The sequence below is a fragment of the Oncorhynchus kisutch genome, linkage group LG1 (assembly GCF_002021735.2).
Source record: "Oncorhynchus kisutch isolate 150728-3 linkage group LG1, Okis_V2, whole genome shotgun sequence".
Lineage (NCBI taxonomy): Eukaryota > Metazoa > Chordata > Actinopteri > Salmoniformes > Salmonidae > Oncorhynchus > Oncorhynchus kisutch.
This window is the reverse complement of record NC_034174.2, coordinates 42,607,381-42,630,288: the sequence shown is the minus strand read 5'-3', so window position 1 is coordinate 42,630,288 and position 22,908 is coordinate 42,607,381. Positions and strand designations below refer to the sequence as shown.

The 22,908-nt window shown below is 43.7% G+C and overlaps 2 protein-coding genes across 2 annotated transcripts in view; one reads left to right on the top strand and one right to left on the bottom strand.

Moving 5' to 3' along the window:
* Positions 1–92: 92 nt before the first annotated feature.
* On the top strand, positions 93–12,639 carry si:dkey-7k24.5 (somatomedin-B and thrombospondin type-1 domain-containing protein). Its single transcript, XM_020486635.2, has 5 exons — positions 93–569; positions 7,875–8,066; positions 9,262–9,340; positions 11,175–11,357; positions 11,586–12,639. The coding sequence occupies exons 1-5, from the start codon at positions 329–331 to the stop codon at positions 11,704–11,706; spliced, it is 816 nt and encodes a 271-aa protein (XP_020342224.1). The 5' UTR covers positions 93–328; the 3' UTR covers positions 11,707–12,639.
* Positions 12,076–22,908, bottom strand: part of kcnb1 (potassium voltage-gated channel, Shab-related subfamily, member 1) — a 73,297-nt gene continuing 62,464 nt past the window's right edge. Inside the window, exons 3-4 of the mRNA XM_020461602.2 lie at positions 19,114–19,324; positions 12,076–18,954 (exon numbers count right to left, since the gene is read on the bottom strand). Coding sequence (XP_020317191.2) covers positions 17,114–18,954; positions 19,114–19,324 — 2,052 coding nt within the window. The 3' untranslated portion in view covers positions 12,076–17,113. The remainder of the gene's footprint in view (positions 18,955–19,113; positions 19,325–22,908) is intronic.

Sequence of the window (22,908 nt, the reverse complement as noted above, 5' to 3'; positions counted from 1 at the left end):
GTACTGTTTTCTTTAATTTAGTTTTGAGGCAAATGAGCTTCCTTGTAGGGAGCGCTGTGGTCAGAGAAACGAACTGTACCTTTAAGAGAGCGAAAGCCATTGCAGTATATTGCCCGATGGCACTTAGAATTCCATTATGGAGATAGTTTCTGAACAAACTCTGTGTCCACAAATTTCAGAATGATAGCCTATCTTTTCTAAAAATCGAAATAATGAGATAAACGAAATCCCCTGGTATCAACTTTGGCGTATGAACACAGCTCTGCGATTTTACAGGTGTTAGCCGCGGCGCTAAGTCCCACAGAAATACTAGTCTAGGCCAATAGTCATGCACCAGTTCAGTTATACTGTTACCGGCCGCTGGCTCTACTCCTGTGTCGTGCTGCTAGTTTTCCTGGTCGTCCCGAACGAGGCAGGGTGTCAGGACACGGGTTTTTGCTGCACTGGGCACGACCGGTCGTGCGTCAGTAAGGGATGGAGAGCTGACCGTTCGTATGGCACCTGCTATTGCGACCAGGCTTGTACCTCTACTCTGGACTGCTGTCATGATTATGAATTCGCCTGTCCAGGTAAGTTTCCCATACACTATACAAAAGTATGTGGACACCCATCAAATGAATCATGCTTCACCATCTGGCAGTCTGACAGACGAATCTTGGTTTGGCGGATGCCAGGAGATCACTACCTGCCCCAATGCATAGTGCCAACTGTCAAGTTTGGTGAAGGAGGAATTAATGGTCTGGGGCTGTTTTTCTTGGTTCCGTCTAGGGCCCTTAGTTCTAGTGAAGGGAAATATTAATCCTACAGCATACAATTACATTCTAGATGAATCTGTGTTTCCAACTTTGTGGCAACAATTTGGGAAAGGCAGAGTCGGTCCTGACCTCCCTGGGCCCTAAGAAAAAATTCTGCGAAGGCGTCCTCTTACCTGACCCGTGAGCCATGTAAACCATTGCCTCACAGTCACACCTGACACCCCAGTGCTCCCACTACAATCCTCCCTCCTTTAAAACAGTTGGCTCCATCTGTCGGTCTAAGAATAAGTAGACCTTTACCGAACGAGGTATAAACAAAAAATATGTATTGAATATAAGATTTTATATAGAATCTTAAGATAAGTGAATTATAACATAAATAAGAAATTCTAGAAAATATAAAATGTAGAAAATATTCAAATATTTTACTGAGCTTTGGCTTAGATGCCTGGTCATTAGTCCAGTCCCCACAATAGTATACAATTAGCTTTGTCTATACAATGTAAACATAACCCTGTAGGTTATGGCTGCAGCTATATGTCTCAAAATAGTAAAATAAAACCTATACATCTGTGTGATTAACTTTGGTTCCCTCTACAGCCCTTCCAGTCCATCTGGACTGGAAGAAGTTGAGAAAGTATGTCACATAGTTAAGCAGTCATTTACACAAATGCACTTCTGCCATACAATCTTAAATGTTACAAAGTGTGTAAACATTTGAATGTTTGAATTAAAATCTTACCATCAAAATATTCCTCTTCTGCACTTTATTGAGGCAAAATCATCAATGATGTCATCATAGAACATGTGTTTCCCCACATCATGATTTATGCTCATGATGGCCAGACCACTCATACGTTCCTGTGACATGGAAGACCTCCGGTAGCTTTTGATGAGCTTTCATTTTTGAAAAGCTCCTCTCTGCCGATGCTACTATTACTGGTAGGGTGACTGCAGTTCTTAGGGCCGTCCAAAGGTTAGACTAGAGTTCCTCCAGGGTTTTTCTCACAGAGAAAGGAAAGCAGTTCAAAGGAAGTAATCTTATCAGATGGCAGATCTGCTCAATTCTGAATCTCGTGTGCCAGATCCATTCCACTGAGGTCACAGTCATCTCTGAAGGTTAGAGTGTTTTCAGCTTCCATGCAGTGAGCCTTTAAAGATTCACTGGACATCTGAGAGGTAGTGCTGAAGGTCAGCAGCACTCCATATTTGGTTTTCACCTGGTTGAGTGTTTCAAATCTCTCATCCATGGATGTCACAGCAGAGTCGACCACAATGTTGAAGTAATTGACTTCAAGGTTTTTCAGTGCCTCAGTCACTGGTTCGTCAGAAGCCTCATAGCTGAAATGCCTCTTGCTGTTTCTCAGGCTCTTCTCTATCAGAACAGCCTCCACATTTATTTCTTCACAAATGTGTTTGACTGTTGTCTGGGCCTCAGAATACAGTTTGACAGTATGTAGTGAGGGAGGCCTTTGCATTTGAGATTAAATTCACTACGATATCCAACTGCATTGAGGCAGATTGGAGGAGCTTGTTCACCTTGTTTGTCATTGTCGGTATCTCACACCATATGACACAGCAAATCAAGAAGCGGTAGGACTCAACTTCCTCTGCAAGTGCTTGTGCCTCCACTGTCTGGCTTCCAGTAATTCCTCCCGAACCTCCGACGCCAGAAACCGGATTGCATGAACACTTTGGCGCCTACACACCCATCTTGTGTCACTCCATGACTTCACAGTTACATGTTTCTTCAAAACACTCCATCTTTGTGTGCCAGCTGAAAAGGCGAAGAGATTGTACACACGCCCAACACAAAAACAACTGAGTCTTTTAAAGATTTGGCAGCATCTGTAATGACAAGGTTTAGTGTATGTGCTCCACGTGGGACAAACACGGCTCTGGGATTTTTTTTGGAGCAGTCTGGTTTGTACTCCTTGCCCTTCATGTTGGCCCAATTATCATAAGCTTGCCCTCTGCCCTCTGCAATCTTCAAATGGGATCTTCCGCTCGTTCGGCTTATCTAAGATGACAGTGGACAGATTCAAGCCTGTTGTAAACTCAACAAACTCAACATCAAGCCGAGGAAGTGCTCCTTGATCTCTGACTTTCCCATTAAAAGCCACGCTTCTCAGAATAATGGACATTTGCTCCTGGTGACTGTCAGGTGTACAGTCCAAGATAAAGGAGAAGTACTTTGAGTCTCTTACTTGAGTCTGTTTCTTCCAGAATCTTGTCACTCCCAATCTGTGTCAGCTCATTCTGTGTGCGCTTCTCAAGGTAATGAGCATGTGTCTCTCCATCTTTAATTTTGCTGAGATGATTTTCCCTTACAGGGTCAATTTTTGCCAGTAATTCAACCTCTTTTAGGAAGTTTCCATTATCTGGTTGGAAGAATTTGTCTGATGAATCTCTGAATGCTAGGTTTCTGGGTGATACTTATTAAACATGTAAGGACATCTCTTTCTTTCAGCCTCCAAAAACTGTCATTGGTATCTGGTCAAGAGTAAGTTCGTGACTTAGGTGCAGATCAAGTTCTCTCCACTTAATGACATTGTTTGTGTGTTCAGGACTACACTCATGGGGTTTCAGAATGGCGTTGATATTTGACCAGTCATTCACACCTTCCTTTATTATTTTGTGGTCTTTTGTAGAAAAGAGCTTACAGCTAAAACAATACACTGTGTTGTTTATGATTGGTTATGAAAGCCAGCTCCTGTTAATCTTTTCCCCCATTTGACAGCTGTCTCTGTAATAAGCCTGAATGGAAACCTCCTCTAGACTTGTTTTTAGGGTTTGAAAAATCCATTCCCGGTTTGAATGGACCTCTGCACACTAACTCGGTCCTCAGAAAGTCTGTTAAAGACTGGGGGCCAATCTGCTGGGTCATTTGGTGGAGCAGCAACTGTTCTATTAGGGTCTGAGCTGCTTGTATCTGATGCTGGCTGTACACCTCTGGTTGTGCTAGTACTGGCTGAGGCTGCCTGTACTTCACCTGGGTCTGTGCTGGTGTTTGCTGAAGCTGCCAGTAATGGGTCTGTGTTTGTATTTTCTGAAGCCAGCTGTACTGGGTCTGTGTTAGTACTGACTGGATGTGGACCAACTGAGTCTGTGCTTGTACTGGCTGATGATCCAGCATCTCCTCTACTGACAAACTTAAGCATAGCACCTGTAAATTATAGATAACAATACTATTATACATTTGATCAGCTGCATCAGGCCCATTCAAACTGGCTCCCCTAGATTTCCTTTTATACATTTTCAAATCTAAAATAATATTTATACTACGGCTTGGCTGAATACTTGATGGTTATTATTTACTGAGAGATGTGCATCCATATGATTATGCCCAGCTAATCAACATTTTAAATTCAATATATACAGTGGGGCAAAAAAGTATTTAGTCAGCCACCAATTGTGCAAGTTCTCCCACTTCAAAAGATGAGGCCTGTAATTTTCATCATAGGTACACTTCAACTATGACAGACAAAATGAGGGAAAAAAATCCAGAAAATCACATTGTATGATTTTTTTATGAATTTATTTGCAAATGATGGTGGAAAATAAGTATTTGGTCACCTACAAACAAGCAAGATTTCTGGCTCTCACAGACATGTAACTTCTTCTTTAAGAGGCTCCTCTGTCCTTCACTCGTTACCTGTATTAATGGCACTGTTTGAACTTGTTATCAGTATAAAAGACACCTGTCCACAACCTCAAACAGTCACACTCCAAACTCCACTATGGCCAAGACCAAAGAGCTGTCAAAGGACACCAGATACAAAATTGTAGACCTGCACCAGGCTGGGAAGACTGAATCTGCAATAGGTAAGCAGCTTGGTTTGAAGAAATCAACTGTGGGAGCAATTATTAGGAAATGGAAGACATACAAGACCACTGATAATCTCCCTCGATCTGGGGCTCCACGCAAGATCTCACCCCGTGGGGTCAAAATGATCACAAGAACGGTGAGCAAAAATCCCAGAACCACACGGGGGGACCTAGTGAATGACCTGTAGAGAGCTGGGACCAAAGTAACAAAGCCTACCATCAGTAACACACTACGCCACCAGGGACTCAAATCCTGCAGTGCCAGACATGTCCCCCTGCTTAAGCCAGTACATGTCCAGACCCGTCTGAAGTTTGCTAGAGAGCATTTGGATGATCCAGAAGAAGATTGGGAGAATGTCATATGGTCAGATGAAACCAAAATATAACTTTTTGGTAAAAACTCAACTCGTCGTGTTTGGAGGACAAAGAATGCTGAGTTGCATCCAAAGAACACCATAGCTACTGTGAAGCATGGGGGTGGAAAAATCATGCTTTGGGGCTGTTTTTCTGCAAAGGGACCAGGACGACTGATCCGTGTAAAGGAAAGAATGAATGGGGCCATGTATCGTGAGATTTTGAGTGAACACCTCCTTCCATCAGCAAGGGCATTGAAGATGAAACGTGGCTGGGTCTTTCAGCATGACAATGATCCCAAACACACCGCCCGGGCAACGAAGGATTGGCTTCGTAAGAAGCATTTCAAGGTCCTGGAGTGGCCTAGCCAGTCTCCAGATCTCAACCCCATAGAAAATCTTTGGAGGGAGTTGAAAGTCCGTGTTGCCCAGCAACAGCCCCAAAACATCACTGCTCTAGAGGAGATCTGCATGGAGGAATGGGCCAAAATACCAGCAACAGTGTGTGAAAACCTTGTGAAGACTTACAGAAAACGTTTGACCTCTGTCATTGCCAACAAAGGGTATATAACAAAGTATTGAGATCATTTTTTGTTATTGACCAAATACTTATTTTCCACAATTTTATTTTCCTCATTTTGTCTGTCATAGTGGAAGTGTACCTATGATGAAAATTACAGGCCTCTCTCATCTTTTTAAGTGGGAGAACTTGCACAATTGGTGGCTGACTAAATAGTTTTTTGCCCCACTGTACATTATAGTCAATGTCAATCCATTGCTTTCCATCTTGCATTAGTCCAGAGTTGTAACTAAACCTTGACTGAGAGACGAGATAATCATTGTCTTGTTTTAAAATGATGTGTGCCTGTGAGGCGTGCCATCACACCCATATATTGTCTGGACTGGTCCCCACAGAGGTTGCTGCTGGAAAGCGCGAGTTTCATTTCGTGCATGCGCATATGAACGCATGTTCACGCTCGACGCGGATATCTTTTTCGAGCTGCTGTTTATTGTTGCCCGTTGGCGTGTATCAAACGTAATAAATAGTTAGTATTTCACTCTCACTTTTGTCAGGCACAAAGTCACAGGACACAGCCCCGGAAGTGGCAGGCAAGCAAGACACAGACAGACCAAGAGATGCACTGCCCAGCAAGGTTAGCAAGACAGACTAGAGCGAGATGCACTGCAAGCTAGCACATCAACTTAACGTTACTGTTATTTGCTGACATCAGACTTGGAGAGGAGAGAACACAAGTTTACCTGATCGCTGTTTCCACAATTCACTCTCGTGTTGTAGTTTCGCTTCATCTTCTCATCGAGTGTAAACATTGACACCCGCTTTGACACGAGGGGGAGACGGGGCCCTTGCGGAATTTGCGGGGCCCTACGCAACTTGCGTAGTGAGCGTATAGGCCCTCCCGGCTCTGGGGGAAGGCCCTTTCCTGTTTCTTTATGACAGTGACCCGTGTATAAGGTGAGGTCCAAAAATACATTTTGGGATGAATTGGAAAGCCTACTGCAAGACAAGCCTAATCGCCCTACATCAGAGCCCAACCTCACTAATGCTTGTGGCTGAATGGAAGCAAGTCCCCACAGCAATGTTCTAACATCTGGTGGAAAGCCTTCCCAGAAGAATGGAGGCTGTTATTGCAGCAAGTGGGGGGCAAACTCCATATTAATGGCCATGATTTTGTGATGAGATGTTCGACGAGCAGGTGTCCACATACCTTTGGTCATGTAGTGTATAATATGTTACCCAAAGTGTGTCAATTTCTACAACACAATAAGACCTGTGTTTGACAACACTGCATATGGTCGTTTTGCCCCAGTTTGGTGCAGAAGTCATTGAGATTCTCCTGAAAGTGTGATGATTAATTGTCATGTGAGCCATATGATTTGTTTGTAATTCATAGAGTTTAATTTAACCAGGCAAGTCAGTTAAAAACAAATTCTTATTTTCAATGACGGCCTAGGAACAGTGTGTTAACTGCCTGTTCAGGGGCAGAACGACAGATTTGTACCTTGTCAGCTCGGGGGTTTGAACTTGCATTACTAGTCCAACGCTCTAACCACTAGGCTACCACTAGGCCACTAGGCTACCTTGCCGCCCCATATATATATATATATATATATATATATATATATATATATATATATATATATATATATATATATATATATATATATATATATATATATATATATATACCTTGCTTGTAGTTGTATACCAATTTACTTTTTATTTAGCTGTCTAAAAATGCTAAATGCTTTTTCAGTAGCAAATGCATACAGTGGAGGGCACTCTACCATAGAGGCATGCTTGTACTTGCTTTCATTTACCCCTGCCATGTTCTCATGCTATCCTGTCCTCAGGGCACGCTCTAGTCTTTTGGGGTCCCTATGTGAGAGTTAGTAGACAATTCTACACATTTTGTCACGATTTATGCCATGTTAAAATTATATCTGAGTGAGATTGACTAAAAAAATCAATGGGGGCCCCCTCGAGGTCAGAGCCATTACATTTCAGTCATTTAGCAGAAGCTAATAGCCAGAGCAACTTACAGACGCAATTAGGGTTAAGTACCTTGCTCAAGGGCATGTCAGATTTTTCACCTAGGCAGCACGGGGTTTCAAACCAGTGACCTTTTCGGTTACTGGCCCAATGCTCTTAACCACTAGGGTACCTGCAGCTGGCCCCTGGGCACGCTGACTAGACTAACTTACCAATCACATTTTTACGGGGGGGGGAACTATAATTGAGTGACTTTCATTGACTGACATAACAAAAGCAAAAGTGATGATGCACAACCAAATTTCAAAACTACACCTTGTGTATTCTACTATTCTAACTCTCAACAGTAAGTTGAGAGTTCCACAAAAAGAAAGTATGTTGCTTATGCCTGGAGCTGGCCTTGCCTGTCCTCCCCCTCCCTCCTAGCGGTGTCCTGTGTGCTGAGTGAGTGGACTGCGTGGTCTGGCTGTGGTGAGCCCTGCAGGGCCACAGTTCGGATAAGGAGCAGGGAAGTCCTGCAGGAGCCCCGAAATGGGGGGAAACCCTGTCCACACGTGGAGGAGCACGCCGGCTGTGCAGAGTACAGGGAACACCACCGACAGTGCAGCAAATCACTAGGTAAGCACCACAGCCATATACTGAGTGTACCAAACATTTAGAACACCTTCCTTGTATTGAGTTGCACCCCCTTCTACACATTTTGTCACAACTTATGCCATGTTAAAATTATATCTGAGTGAGATTGACTAACAAAATCAATGGGGGCCCCCTAGAGGTCAGAGCCATTACATTTCAGTCATTTAGCAGAAGCTAATAGCCAGAGCGACTTACAGAAGCAATTAGGGTTAAGTACCTTGCTCAAGGGCATGTCATATTTTTCACCTAGGCAGCACGGGGTTTCAAACCAGTGACCTTTTCGGTTACTGGCCCAATGCTCTTAACCACTAGGGTACCTACAGCTGGCCCCTGGGCATGCTGACTAGACTAACTTACCAATCAAATTTTTTTTGGGGGGGGGATGATAATTGAGTGACTTTCATTGACTGACATAACAAAAGCAAAAGTGATGATGCACAACCAAATTTCAAAACTACACCTTGTGTATTCTACTATTCACTCAGATATAATAGAATAGCCTCAATTCGTTGGGCATGGACTACAAGGTGTCAAGCATTTCACAGGGATGCTTCGCACAGTTGTGTCAAGTTTCCCGGATGTCCTTTGGGTGGTGGACCATTCTTAATACACACGGGAAACAGTTGAGCTTAACCCAGCAGCGTTGCAGTTCTTGACACACAAACAGGTGCGCCAGTCATCAATTACCGTACTCTGTTCAAAGTCACTGAAATCTTTTGTCTTGCCCGTTCACCCTCTGAATGGCACACATACACCATCCATGTCTCAATTATCTCAAGGCTTAAAAATCCTTCTTTAACCTGTCTCCTCCCCTTCATCTACAATGATTTGAAGTGGATTTAACAGGTGACATCAGAAAGGGCTCATAGCTTTCACCTGGTCAGTCATGGAAAGAGCCGGTGTTCTTAATGTTTTGTACACTCAGTGTATATTGCCTTAGACTATATATCTAAATGCTCTGGTAAGGACCTTAACCCATATGTCTTTAATGCCTCTCGTCTCTGTCGGATATCCCTCTGTCTTCAAGCGAAGGATACATTCCCAGGTCTCCCTTGCAGAATAGGTCTTCTGACCTCAATGGGCCTACCTGGTTAAATAAAAAAATGTGTGTGTGTGGGGGAGCTAAAGCTATACTATTTTTGTCATGGTTTTGTCCTGATGGATATTGTCTTTGCAGTCCCGGCTCTCATCACTACCGGTGGCTATGGCAATGCCAGGAAGAAGAGGGACATCCCTGATAACAGTGATGTCGAAGGGTGAGATATCCGGTCTATGTGTTTGTCTCCTTCCATAGTATTCCTGTCGTGTTTTCTGACCACTGTGTGTATATGAATGTGTGTGTACTGCACAGGAGGTTGGTGGCACCTTAAATTGGGGAGGACAGGCTCATGGTAATGACTGGAGTGGAATTGGTGGAATGATATCAAATACAGCAAACAAATGGTTTGATGCCATTCCATTTGCTCTGTTTCAGCCAGTATTATGAGCTGTCCTCCCCTCAGCAGCCTCCACTGTACTTTGTGTGAGGGTGTACAGTGGCAAGAAAAAGTATGTGAACCCTTTGGAAAAACCTAGATTTCTGCATAAATTTGTCATAAAATTTGATCTGATCTTCATCTAGGTCACAACAATAGACACACAATTTGCTTAAACTAATAAAACACAAGCAATTATATGTTTTCATGTCTTTATTGAACACACCGTGTAAACATTCACAGTGCAGGGTGGAAAAAATATGTTGAACCCTTGGCAGCAATAACCTCAACCAAACATTTTCTGTAGCTGCTGATCAGACCTGTACAATGGTCAGGAGGAATTTTGGACCATTCCTCTTTACAAAATTGTTTCAGTTCAGCAATATTCTTTATGTCTGGTGTGAACTTCTCTCTTGAGGTCATGCCATAGCATCTCAATCTGGTTGAGGTCAGGACTCTGACTGGGCCACTCCTTAAGGCGTATTTTCTTCTGTTGATGCCATTCTGTTGTTAATTTACTTCTGTGTTTTGGGTTGTTGTCCTTTTGCATCACCTGACTTCTGTTGAGCTCCAATTGGCGGACAGATAGCCTTACATTCTTCAGCAAAATGTCTTTATAAACTTGGGAATTCATTTTTCCGTCGATGATGGCAAGCTGTCTAGGCCCTGAGGCTGCAAAGCAGCCCCAAACCATGATGCTCCCTCCACCATGCTTTACAGTTGGAAACTTTACAGTTCCAAACAACCCAACTGTAGTTGCACCTGTCCACAGAATATTTTGCGCTGGGGAACATCCAGGTGCTCTTTTGCAAACTTCAGTTGGACAGCAATGTATTTTTTGGACAGCAGTGGCTTCTTCCGTGGTGTCCTCCCCTGAACACCATTCTTTTTTCGTGTTTTAAGTATCGTAGACTCATCAACAGAGATGTTAGCATGTTCCAGAGATTTCTGTAAGTCTTTAGCTGACACTCTAGGATTCTTCTTAACCTTATTGAGCATTCTGCGCTGTGCTCTTGCAGTCATCTTTGCAGGACGGCCACTCCTAGGGAGAGTAGCAACAGTGCTGAACTTTCCATTTATAGACCCATTTGTCTTACCGTGGACTGATGAACATCAAGGCTTTTAGAGATACTTTTGTAACACTTTCCAGCTTTATGCAAGTCAACAATTCTTAATCTTAGGTCTTCTGAGATCTCTTTAGTTCGAGGCATTGTCAGGCAATGCTTCTTGTGAATAGAAAACTCAAATTTTGTGAATTTTTTTTATAGGGCAAGGCAGCTCTAACCAACATCTCCAATCTCGTCTCATTGATTGGACTCCAGGTTAGCTGACTCCTGACTCCAATGAGCTTTTGGAGAAGTCATTAGCCTAGGGGTTCGCATACTTTTTCCAAACTACACTGTGAATGTTTAAATGATGTATTCAATATAGACAAGCAAAATACAATCATTTGTATGTTATTAGTTTAAACACACCATGTTTTTGTCTATTGTTGGGACTTAGATGAAGATCAGATCAAATTTGATGACCAATTTATGTAGAAATCCAGGTAATTCTAAAGGGTTCACATACATTTTCTTGCCACTGTGTGTCTGTAATGTGTATACTTATCCAGGTACTGTGTGCAGTTCCAGCTGACCTCCCTGACCCCTGGGTGCCAGCGTAGTGTGGGGCCACACACCCGCTGGATGCAGTACCTGAGGGAGGGACACCAAGTTTGTGTGGAGTGCCAGCCTCCAGCCCTCGCTGCCGGGCAGACACACTGCTCTGGAGATGGAGATAAGGACGAGGAGGAGAGGTAAGACATGCAGGGCCCACGAGCAAAGGAGGGGAGGGGAGAGAAGAGAGCTTGAGGCTATACATATGTGGTAAAGATATTAGGACATTCCGTTTAAATCGTGTTTACATTCTAACCCAATGTTGCTATTCTTGTTTGAAGAGTAAGATTTCAGCCACTAGGTGGCAGTCTTAGTCTAGACTAGATAAGTCAACGGCAGTCTTTCTTTGTCCCTCCCCCCTCTTTCAGTGGCAGGCAGTCTCTGCAGTGGCAGGCGGTGGGTAACCCCAGGTGTCGTGGCGTGTGGAGGCGTGTCAGGAGACTAGAATCCTGCTCCTGTCCCACCGTCCACAGCTTCCTCTTCATATAACCCTGGGTTACTGTCTAGTCTACAGACCTGAGTCTACAACTTCTTCATGGCCATACAGACAGACCGAACAGCACATGGATCAGGCATAATCAAAAGGCAACACCGACAGGGCTGCGTGCATCCGTATGGACCTGATCATACCAGTGTCTAACATAACAATTGATATGAAACCTCTGGCAACAATTTAATCGTGTTTATGCGGCTGATTCGGGTCATTTTGTTCTTTGGTTGGCCAGAATATTAATTCTAAAAAAATACTATTGTAGATTATTTTCTAAGTGTATGTAACTGTCAGTGCAGTTTGTCTTTGTATTAGCGAAAGCCTTCAATAATGCCTGTAACACATGTCAATAACCAAAACTCAACCCATTCATTAATTAGACTTTTATTGAATTTTCAGTCATCCAAGGGGAATGTTGCCTTTTTAAAAGAAATAGAAAGATCTTGGGACATTGAGACACTTTTTACAGGACAGTTAAACTGGCGTTGTGCATGTTTCACACCCAGTCACGGCTCCAAAGTTACGACATGCATCGATCGAACAACAGAACATTTATACAGCAACAACTTACAGCATTAGAAAGTCGACAGGTAAAAATATTACAAAACAAACAGTAGCCTAGAGACCTACAAAAACAACAGTAGAAGAAGAGGTGGGGATAGTCTGAAAGTCTGTCAAATATTTTTTCCCCCCTTCAGTTCCCTGGAATTTCTGTATGTTACAATGACTGGTTGGGAATGACTCGTTGGGATCTCTTTCAAATCTATTACATTTCCAAATCCAATTCTCGAATTGAATTCCAATTTACCAAGCATTTCAAATGGACCCTAACCCTGAAATCCCAACATCAATTTCAATGGCATTTGTCTAATTCCTAAATTGTATGTTATTCATATCTTATCAAAATATGATAAATAAAAGGAGTCACTTGATTGTGCTTTCTCATTAAAACATAACACTTACAAATCCTTTGACATCAGAAACCCTTTTGTTCAGGACTACAGTAAAAGTTAAAGCTCTTGTACGCTACAAGACGTTTCGATGTTGGGTGACTCACTCAGAGATGGAGAGAGACTGATGTATAAAGTGCCCTTTAAGAAAGAAAAAAAATACAAAGACTAGCAGCAAATTTACATAAACTTTTTTTTAAACACATTGGTCAGTGGTCACAGTATAGCAGTAAACACATTTCACCTTGTCAGAACATTGTCCAGAATCATTCTACCAAAACAAACATGTAAAGGCGATCAGTGGCTATTTCCTTTCTGTAAAGTGTCCAAGATGTGTTTTCCAGTTAGTCTTTCCAACCGAATACTCTCCACAGGATCATCTCATAGCAATGCTACAATGTATATCATGTCTATTCATGAAGAATTGATTGTCATCTTTCTTTTAAAGAGATATTTTACGTGACAAAACTGTCCCTGACTCCCACTATGTATTCTTGCAGTGAGAGCATAACATGATGCCTGGTTATGTGAAACATATGGGACAGCAACACAACTCCGTATTAGACAGTGCACAAGAAGCCAACGCCATACAGATGACAGCCAATTTAACGAGATGGATTTGAAGTGCGTTGTGAAAATAATGAACACAAAACAGTGACATTGAATGTCCACTCTACAGTTCTAATCATCCATCCCACTGGCACCGACGTCAATTCAACGTATATTCTACGTTGGTTCAACAAGGTGGGATGTTAACATTAACCAAGTTTCCAGATAAATTTAATGTACATGTCGGATTAAAAAAAATGTCATGACAGGCCTGATGGAAACAGAAAATGTGTCGGTAAACTCTACAAATGTTGACAAAACAGAATATGCCAGACAAGGTGGGATCTTTTTGTGTTGGTAAAATGAATTATGCAAGAATTGGTGGTGGAAACACTTTGTCCTCAAATATTAATAATAACCATAATATCGAAGTAAATTTAGTCATGCGATATGTTGTGTGGTCCTCCGGTTATGACTCGGGAACGCATGCAGTTTATTAGGCTACGGATGAAATAAATCATGGTGAACTTCACAGGGTTGTGGAGGTGCACGGTGGTGAGCTTCCTTCTTTCCAATACATTTCAAGGGTCTCATTCTGTTGACATGATGAAGGATGCTTGGCTGCCGTTTGACAAATAAAAATAATATCGCTCTTATCCATAATATACTCATCATGCAGGTAGGTAGCCTATTGACTAGAGCGCATATGCCAAAACCATAGTGGACACACTTGCTATTTAACGCAAAATTTAGTGTGACAAAGCCATCAGTAGATTTGAAAATGCGATGGAAACCCATTAAACATAGATTTAGTTTATTCGGTACATTGGAATATAACGTCAAAATTATTTTTTGTATGTTCAATAGGCCTAAATCATCACGCACATGCCTTTATCCGCAACAAGTCAATTTGATGGAAACACATCTCTGGTGGGAAAATGCGCATATTGTTGTTATGTGGATTTTAGAATATTCGTATGAAAATCTGTCGCCAGTTGGATAGAAACCTAGCTAATGTCTAACAAAGTGGAAGCCTTCGGCTGAGCATCAGTCCCTTTAAACATGACAATAACACACACACATACACAGTATTTCAGAGGTTCTGCCCTTTCTACAGTCATTACTATTCTTTTCACATAGCTCCCCTCGCTCGGATCCAGCTCAGACAGGAATCGGTGTGAAAAATGCGTCTCTGGAGATGCGATGTTCTCACCTTTTCACACGGACTTTTCTCAGAAAGAGGAAGAGGAAGAGAGCCAAGGACGAACACATGAACATGTATGTGGACAGTGTTGTGGGTCTGTATTTTTTTATTTATAAGCATCTTCAGTGATATCTATGCACTGTGACGTCTATTCTTCAGAATGCATTATCATGCATTTATTCAAAACTAGGCAGGGGGGAATGGGTGGTTACAGGATGTTTCTTTGTCTACGTGCACTCCTGTGTAACAACTACTGTATGTTTGAGTGTGCAAACTGTGTAAACCTAAAGAATGCATGCATTTCGATACAATTAGACATTCCCACCCCAATTAGCAGAGCTATGCAGCTCTGGTATCAGCCTTGCCAGGATGGAGCTTGTTACTATGGAAACTGGGCAGGCCTGGAGCTATCTTGTAGATATTGTATACCTGTGTATGGGCTGTCCTTTCAATATGTCTGTATGTCTGTGTGCGGATGAATGCAGATGCACTCAAAAAGACTAGACATGCTATTCAATCAAAACCTGTAACTAGGTTTCCTGGATAAGTGAGAAGTAACACTCTTCCCTCTTTTGAATTAATATGCTGTTCAGACTTATACTGCAACCTAAGGAGTACTGTATGGGGGATCTTTCTCTTTCTCTCGCTCATTCCAACTACAGTTCAAAATGGACCAGTCTTTGGCTCTATGTTGTTGAAAGGAAAATGATGATGATGCATGTTATGTCAGCTTTATCAATGTTTCACTTTAAATCTGAACATATATCATAAATGTTTGCTTGGATTTGGAAATATAGGTTCATAAATCCGTTCACCACATTCTTTATAAAGTACCATAAAAATAAACAGGTCATTTTTCTTTTACACATCTCAGCACATCAGCTGAAGTGACTCTTTTGAACTCTGGGCTCTATTTAATCTGTATTGCTTGAAGCGTTAATGAAAGCGCACTTGAAATGTAAATGTAATTTCCTATTGAGCTGACACTTGCAGTGTTTACCATGAATGCATTCTCTGCTAACGCGGAAACATTGCTTTTCAGTTTCAATAACGCAGTTACGCTGAGTTTCCCCGATATGGATTGAATCGAGCCCCTTGTGTCTTGGTGGTATGACTGGGAGGAAGAGGCAGGCTGTTTGGTACATGCATGTCTTGGAGGAGAGCTCTCCTAAATGTGTGTTTGATGCAAAAGATCTTCAGGGATATTTATGATTCCTGACTTTAATACCAAAAAGATTAGGTTTCTTTCAACCATTCCCCTCTGACTCAAACCCAATGCAATAAAAATAAAACGACACACAATCAAGACATTCACAGACAGAAATGTCAGATCAAATGTGGTCCTCTACTCTTACTATGTGATAAAGAAACGGTACCAAGCAGAACAAGACTCTTTTTGACAGACTGTGGTTTTCCCTAAGATGAGTCTGGATTGTAAACCTCCAGCAACTGTAACTTGTCTAGAAATATGTCATACAGAATTACTCAAACAGTTATGGTCATGACACAACAGACTAGCAAATCACACATTTCTATAGGTAACCTACTTTATTTATATAAAAATAAATCAGGTGAGACAATCTAAAAGTGTGGATATCTTTTTAAACACGTACACGCCAACTCACTCAAACACACATGCACACACACACACACGCACGCGCACACACACACACACACACACACACACACACACACACACACACACACACACACACACACACACACACACACACACACACACACACACACACACACACACACACACACACACTCACATATGACTAAGGCCAGGTTCGGGTCTAGGGGGGCACTAGTAAGTAGCTTATTGGCGTCTACCGTAACTCCTCCCTACACTCTTAGAAAAAAAGGTGCTATCTAGAACCTAAAAGGTTGGTTCCAGGTAGAACCCTTCTGTTTCAAAATATAGCCATTTTGGGTTCCATGTAGAACCCTTTTCACAGATGGTTCTACATGGAATCCAAACGGTTCTACTTGGAACAAAAAAGGTTTTTATCTGAAGCCAAAAATGGTTATCTTATGGGGGACAGCCAAAGAACCCTTTTGGAAAACCTTTTTCTAAGAGTGTAGTTTTCTACAGTGTGAGCTGGGCTGGGCGGAATGGGACAGTGGTCAGCTGATATATATAGACCTGTGGGAGAATATAGGGGATGACTGTCTTGCTGTTTCCCACCTCACCCCTCATCCTGCCTCTTACCCCATAGCCACTGAAATGGACCACCACAGCCTCAACCAACCAACAGACCATGTCCCTTCCCAGCATGCTCTGCTTTGACCTGCTCCCACGTCTCCCTGTGGGGCCCCTGCTCAGTTGGGTTTGTGGGAGTTTTCTGCCCAGTTCTGTGGTAGCTTGTGTACCGTGGCTAACAGGAAGGGGGGGAGAAAAGGGAGAGTGTTCTTTATCTGTCCTGCAAGTCTTTTCCCATAGTATTGAACACCACACCACAGCCCAAACGCTGCCATGAATCTCTCTCCCTTCCTGGCCCTTTCTGTCAGTTTGTAAAGGGATTCTGCACAGTGTGTCTCTTTCCTTCACTCTCTTACTTTCTCTTTCTCTATCACTTTCTCTGCCTTCCACACAGTACCTTGTCTGTGTTTCTCTGGATGTCCCTGACATAAGTATTCCTTGCTCCAGCTCCCTTAACGCTGGCCGTGCTATCCTCTGCTCTGCCCTATATCTGTAGCTCAGAGACTCTTGTCCATGGTACTAGACCTTCCTCTGTCCCCTTTGGACCTGCGGGGCAGCTCTGGAACCACATGGTTCTCCGTGTGGCCCCCGCTCCCCCGCGTCCCCCCATCCAGGCCAGGGAATAGGCAGTTCTGCCCCAGCATCCGCTGGGTGCTGCTTGGTGCCAGGTGGTTGATGCCTCTCTGGTTGTAGCCGCTGTTGATGTTCCTGCTGTGTTTGGGGGGACTGGAGCCGGCCAGCAGGCGCTCCGAGGGGCTGGTGGCATCCGACATGTCCCGCAGGTGCTCGTCTTCGTCTGTGTCGGCGTCAATGTACTTACTGATGGAGGAGTCGTGGAAAGTGAAAACGGCCGGTGTGGAGGTCAGGGCTGTGGTCAGGGTGGAGCTGTCAGGGGACTTGGTCGGTGTCCTGCTGCTGGCCGTGGTGTAGATGGACGTCTCTGGGCTGAGCAGGGAGCGGTTAGACAGGACGGAACTGTCTGAGAGAGGACCACCGCTGCTGGGGGAAGGGCCTGGGCCTGGTCCTGGCACTGACTCCCCTCCACTGCTCCGGTAGTTCACCTTGTAAGAAAGGCCACCACCCTTTAGAGGGTTGTTAAAGTTACGAGTGTTGCCAGAACCTGCAGACTTCACAGCAGAGAGTGGATCCAGCAAGGGCTCATGCTCCAGGGTGGTCTGGAGGCCAGGGTTGGTGCTGACCCGCCCAGAGAGGGCCGTGACTGGGTTGATATGGGAGAAGCGGCTGGTCTCCTGGGCCAGGAGGGCCAGGCCGTAGGCTGGACTATGGGCGTAGACACCACGTGGATTCTCTTGGAAGTCTGCAGCACAGCTGATGTAGCTGTCAATACTAGACAGGCTCTTCATGTCCCCCACCCCCTCTCGACCCCCTAGCATAGGGTCCCCTGGACCCCCAGGGATGGTCCCCAGCTCTATCTCATCCCTATCCCTCTGCCTGCCAGCCCTGGAGCTCTTGTCTTTGGCGTTGAGGTTGGGCTGTGACTGGGTCTTGGCCATTTGGTTATACATCTCCTCCAGCTTCTGTGGGTTGAGCCCCTGAGGACTGGAGGCCCTGGCCTTGCTGGGGGAACCCGTCTGCGACTCCACAGGGTTGAAGGAGTGGGCCGAGCTGGTCTCGGAGGCGGTGGTGGCCCGCTTAGGTGTCCACTTCCAGTGGCTGGGTGACAGGTGGTTGTCTTGCGTCAGCGGCCTCTCGCTCTTCTCCACCACCACATCCATCAGCTCGGCACTGCGGGCGAACGCCTCCTTCATGTTCATGGAGACGATGCTCCCATTGCGTTTCGCCCTCTCCAGTGCCTCCCGCCGCTTCACAGCTTTCTCCTGGCGCTTCTGCTCCTTGTAGAACTCAGAGAAGTTGTTGACGATGATGGGAATGGGCAAGGCTATCACCAGCACCCCTGCGATGCAACAGAGACCACCCACAATCTTACCCAGCAGAGTCTTAGGGTAAATGTCCCCATAACCCACCGTTGTCATAGTAATGGTAGCCCACCAGAAGGAGGCCGGGATGCTTTTGAATTTTGTGTCATCCTCGTCCTTCTCTGCGAAGAAGACGAGGCTGGAGAAGATCATGATGCCCATGGCCAGGAAGAGGATGAGTAGACCCAGCTCATTGTAACTCCTCTTCAGTGTGAAACCTAGAGACTGCAGCCCTGTGGAGTGACGCGCCAACTTCAGAATCCTAAGGATACGCATGATCCGGAAGATCTGAACCACCCTCCGGACGTTCTGGAACTGTAGAACACTCTTGTTGGACTCGGTCAGGAAGATTGTGACGTAGTAAGGAAGGATGGCCAGCAGGTCGATCACGTTCAAGGGACCTTACAGATAAGTTAAGACGGTAGTTTATTCATCCTTATAAGGGGACATTTACTTGCACCAGCTAAAACATACAACACCAATAAATACTGTACATTACAATGGACACAGACACTAAAAGTAGCACATCATGAATGCATATTAAGAACGAAAGTGTTCACCTTTGATGAACTTCCATTTGGTGGGCGATGAGAGGAAGCGAAGGAGGTACTCCATAGTAAACCAGGCGATGCAGACGGCCTCTACGTGGGCCAGCTGGGGGTTGTCTGAGGCATGTCCAAATTCGTCTGTGTCCTGCAGTTCAGGCAGGGTGTTGAGGGACAGGGCGATGGTGGACAGCCCGATAAACAGGATGGAGATGATGGCTAGGATCTGGAGAAAAAAGAGAGATGTTATCATTGAGGAGGATCTGCGACACAAAGGCTGAGTTTACACAGGCAGCCCAATTCTAAAATTGTTTCCACTAGTCTTTTAATCAATCACATCAGATCTTTTCACATCAGCTATTTTTCAGAGCTGATCTGATTGGTCAAAAGACAGCCAGAGACATTGTCTGTGTCCCAAATGTCACCCAATACCTTATACAGTATAGTGCACTGCTTTTGACACGGGCCCATAGGGTGCCAATTGGGAGTGTGGGACTCAGTGTCATTATTAAATAGATTATCGGTATCATAATCAGGGCTCTATAGTGCTAATATTTTGCAATGCAAAAATGTGTTTTATTTTGGGGGTACTGGACATCTCTGAAAAAAAATTCAAACTAAATATTTGTTTTGATAATAAGGCTTCCCTGTACCGTTGTTGCCGACTGCAGATTCATTAGTGTAAAGGTTGCGCCATTACTACGGTGAAAACGGCTTGCATCTAACCCAACCAGTTCAAAAGATCTGGGACCTCATCTATAACCGCTGCATACATTTTACACTAAATATCTGCCTGCGCCATTTCTGAAAAGACTGCGCACGCACAAAAATATTGATACATTAACTTGACGTACGCAATACATACACATCTTTCCCGTTATAAATCAGACCTATCCTAAAACTGTGTGCGTGTGAACGAGCATTGTAACTCCTCCTGAAAAACCACCACCTGTAAACAGATCTTTTGAATTCAATACTGTTTTGCATTTACTTTTTCCCGAACCAATATGCTGCCCTGCACGAAAATTATTATCGGCATTCTACAAGGTGTCGGAAACGTTCCACAGGGATGTTGGTCCATGCTGATGCGATGGCATCACACAGTTGCTATAGATTGGAAGGCGGAACCTTCTAAAGATGCTCCATTGGGTTGAGGTCTGGGGACTACGCAAACCACTCAGTGAACTGAACTCGCTGTCATGTTCCTGTCAATATTTTTCCACTCCTCAATTGTCCAGTGTTGGAAATCATCAAAGTAAGAAAAGGTGAGGAATATATTACGCAATGCCAAATTATTTTAGAATGCAAAGATAAAATTAACCTATTTTCGCGCCTCTGACTAACGGCAAATGATTGAATCTTGTTATTATAGTAAGCTACCTGTTTTTTTTGTTACGAATAAGAGTGTCATCATATATTCCCCATTTGCACAAGTCTACTACTTTTGGCTTCTTTCAATGCAATACTTTAACCACTAGAAACTGTGGTAGGCCTACATATGGTCTAAACTGAAATTTGCAGGAGGTTAAGCACATTCTCAAGTCAAGCTGGCGCATGCATGTTTTTTGGGCATATTTTGTGCAAATGCAATGTTTATAAATGAGGCCCCTGACCCATATTACTGGTAGAACAGTTGTATCTTCCTATAGCAGATCACCGGGACTCTCATTTTACATTCAGAAACCATGTCGTGCATAGCTGCTGGAAGTAGGGTTGCCCTGATAAAAATAAAAAAAGAAGATAAGTACAAAATAAATAAATAGGCCTTTATTACACATGTATTAGCAGCGAAAAATACTCCTGTTGATTCTGGCACGTGGAATGTTTTCCCAATCCTCTTCAATGGCTGTGCGAAGTGGCTGGAGATCGGTGGGAACTGGAACACGCTGTCGTACATGTCAATCCAGAGCGTCCCAAACTTGCTCAATGGGTGACATTTCTGGTGAGTATTGCAGGCCATCGAAGAACTGTGACATTTTCAGCTTCTAGGAATTGTGTACAGATCCTTGCGACATGGGGCCGTGCATTAACATGCTGAAACATGAGGTGATGGCGGTCGATGAATGGCACAACAATGGGCCTCAGGATCTCGTTACTGTATCTCTGTGCATTCAAATCATCATCAATAAAATGCAATTGTGTTCATTGTCCATAGCTTATGCCTGTCCATACCATAACCCCACCGCCACCATGGGGCACTCTATACACAACGTTGACATCACTCACCCACACAACGCCATACACGTGGTCTGCTGTTATGAGGCTGGTTGGATATACTGCCAAAGAGAAATTAACATTACATTCTCTGGCAACCGATCTGGTGGACATTCCTGCACTCAGCATGCCAATTGCACTCTCCCTCAAAACTTGAGACATCTGTGGCATGGTGTTATGTGACAAAACTACACATTTTAAAGGTTTCTTTTATTGTCTACAGCACAAGGTTCACCTGTGTAATGAACATGCTGTTTAATCAGCTTCTTGATATGCCACACCTGTCAGATTTTTGTGTGCATATAACTTTTCTCTGAGATTTCATTTCAGCTCCTGAAACATGGGACCAAACACTTTTGCGTTTATATTTTTGTTCAGTGTAATTTCAATGACAGGTATTCTTATCAATTTTTTTTCTTTTAGAATTAACTAATGTGTTTACAGTGTTTCATATTAGTTATATATTACATATTAGAAGCTGACACGGTTGCCAGGTGTACGGTGTTTCCTCTGACACATTGGTGCGGCTGGCTTCTGGGTTAAGTGGGCATTGTGTCAAGAAGCAGTGCGGCTTGACTGGGTTATGTTTCGACTCTCGGCCTTCACCTCTCCCGAGTCCGTATGGGAGTTGCAGCGATGAGACAAGACTGTAACTACCAATTGGACAATGCCCACTTAACCCAGAAGCCAGCCGCACCAATGTGTCGAAGGAAACACCGTGCACCTGGCGAGCGTGTTTAGCGTGCCCGCTAAAAGAGTCACTAGTGCGCAATGGGACAAAGACATCCCTGCCGGCCAAACCCTCCCCTAACCCAGAGGATGCTGGGCAAATTATGCACCACCTGTAGTGGTTAATTTTTTTACTATCAAAGGAGGAGAGAAAACGTATCACACAAGTCAGAGTTATACTTAAACTAAATCCTTAATCACTTATTAATAAGGGAGCAGGTCAATACAACGAACACATATAAAGTGAATCGATTGAGTGCTCTACGATAAGGATGATGGCTAATGATGGCTGGTCGACGATTCACGCTCAGACGAATTCGTTGAGAGCCCCGAGACAAAAGTACAAAGGTCTTTCATAGCGGCAGGGTAGCCTAGTGGTTAGAGCGTTGGACTAGTAACTGGAAGGTTGGAAGTTCAAATCCCTGAGCTGACAAGGTACAAATCTGTTGTTCTGCCCCTGAACAGGCAGTTAACCCACTGTTCCTAGGCCATCATTGAAAATAAGAATTTGTTCTTAACTGACTTGCCTAGTTAAATAAAGGTAAAATAAATAACCAAGATACACAATTTTCAACCTACATGACAAACAACAGATACATAGAATGGTCACAAGGTTAAGATTTGTATAAAATATATATATAATACATAGCAGACAGCAACTGCTGTGTCAACAGTTTTCATTGTCTAGACCAGTGTTTAGTCCTCCTACTCCAAACTGGAACCATCTCTCCCTGGTACGGTATAGAACAGAAACATTAACTCATGCTCTGGAATTCTCTTTAGGTTTTATCACCCAAAAGACATCGTAAATCTCCTGTCAAAGTTATCTCACATAGGCCCATCCTCAGTAAAACACACACACAATAG

What these genes read in the sequence shown, in the direction of transcription:
- si:dkey-7k24.5 (XM_020486635.2), top strand. Translation starts at nt 329, where the DNA reads ATGCACCAGTTCAGTTATACTGTTACCGGCCGCTGGCTCTACTCCTGT. An exon ending in ACAGTGCAGCAAATCACTAG is followed by an intron (nt 8,067 to 9,261) that starts GTAAGCACCACA and finishes TTGTCTTTGCAG; the next exon opens with TCCCGGCTCTCATCACTACC. An exon ending in GATAACAGTGATGTCGAAGG is followed by an intron (nt 9,341 to 11,174) that starts GTGAGATATCCG and finishes ATACTTATCCAG; the next exon opens with GTACTGTGTGCAGTTCCAGC.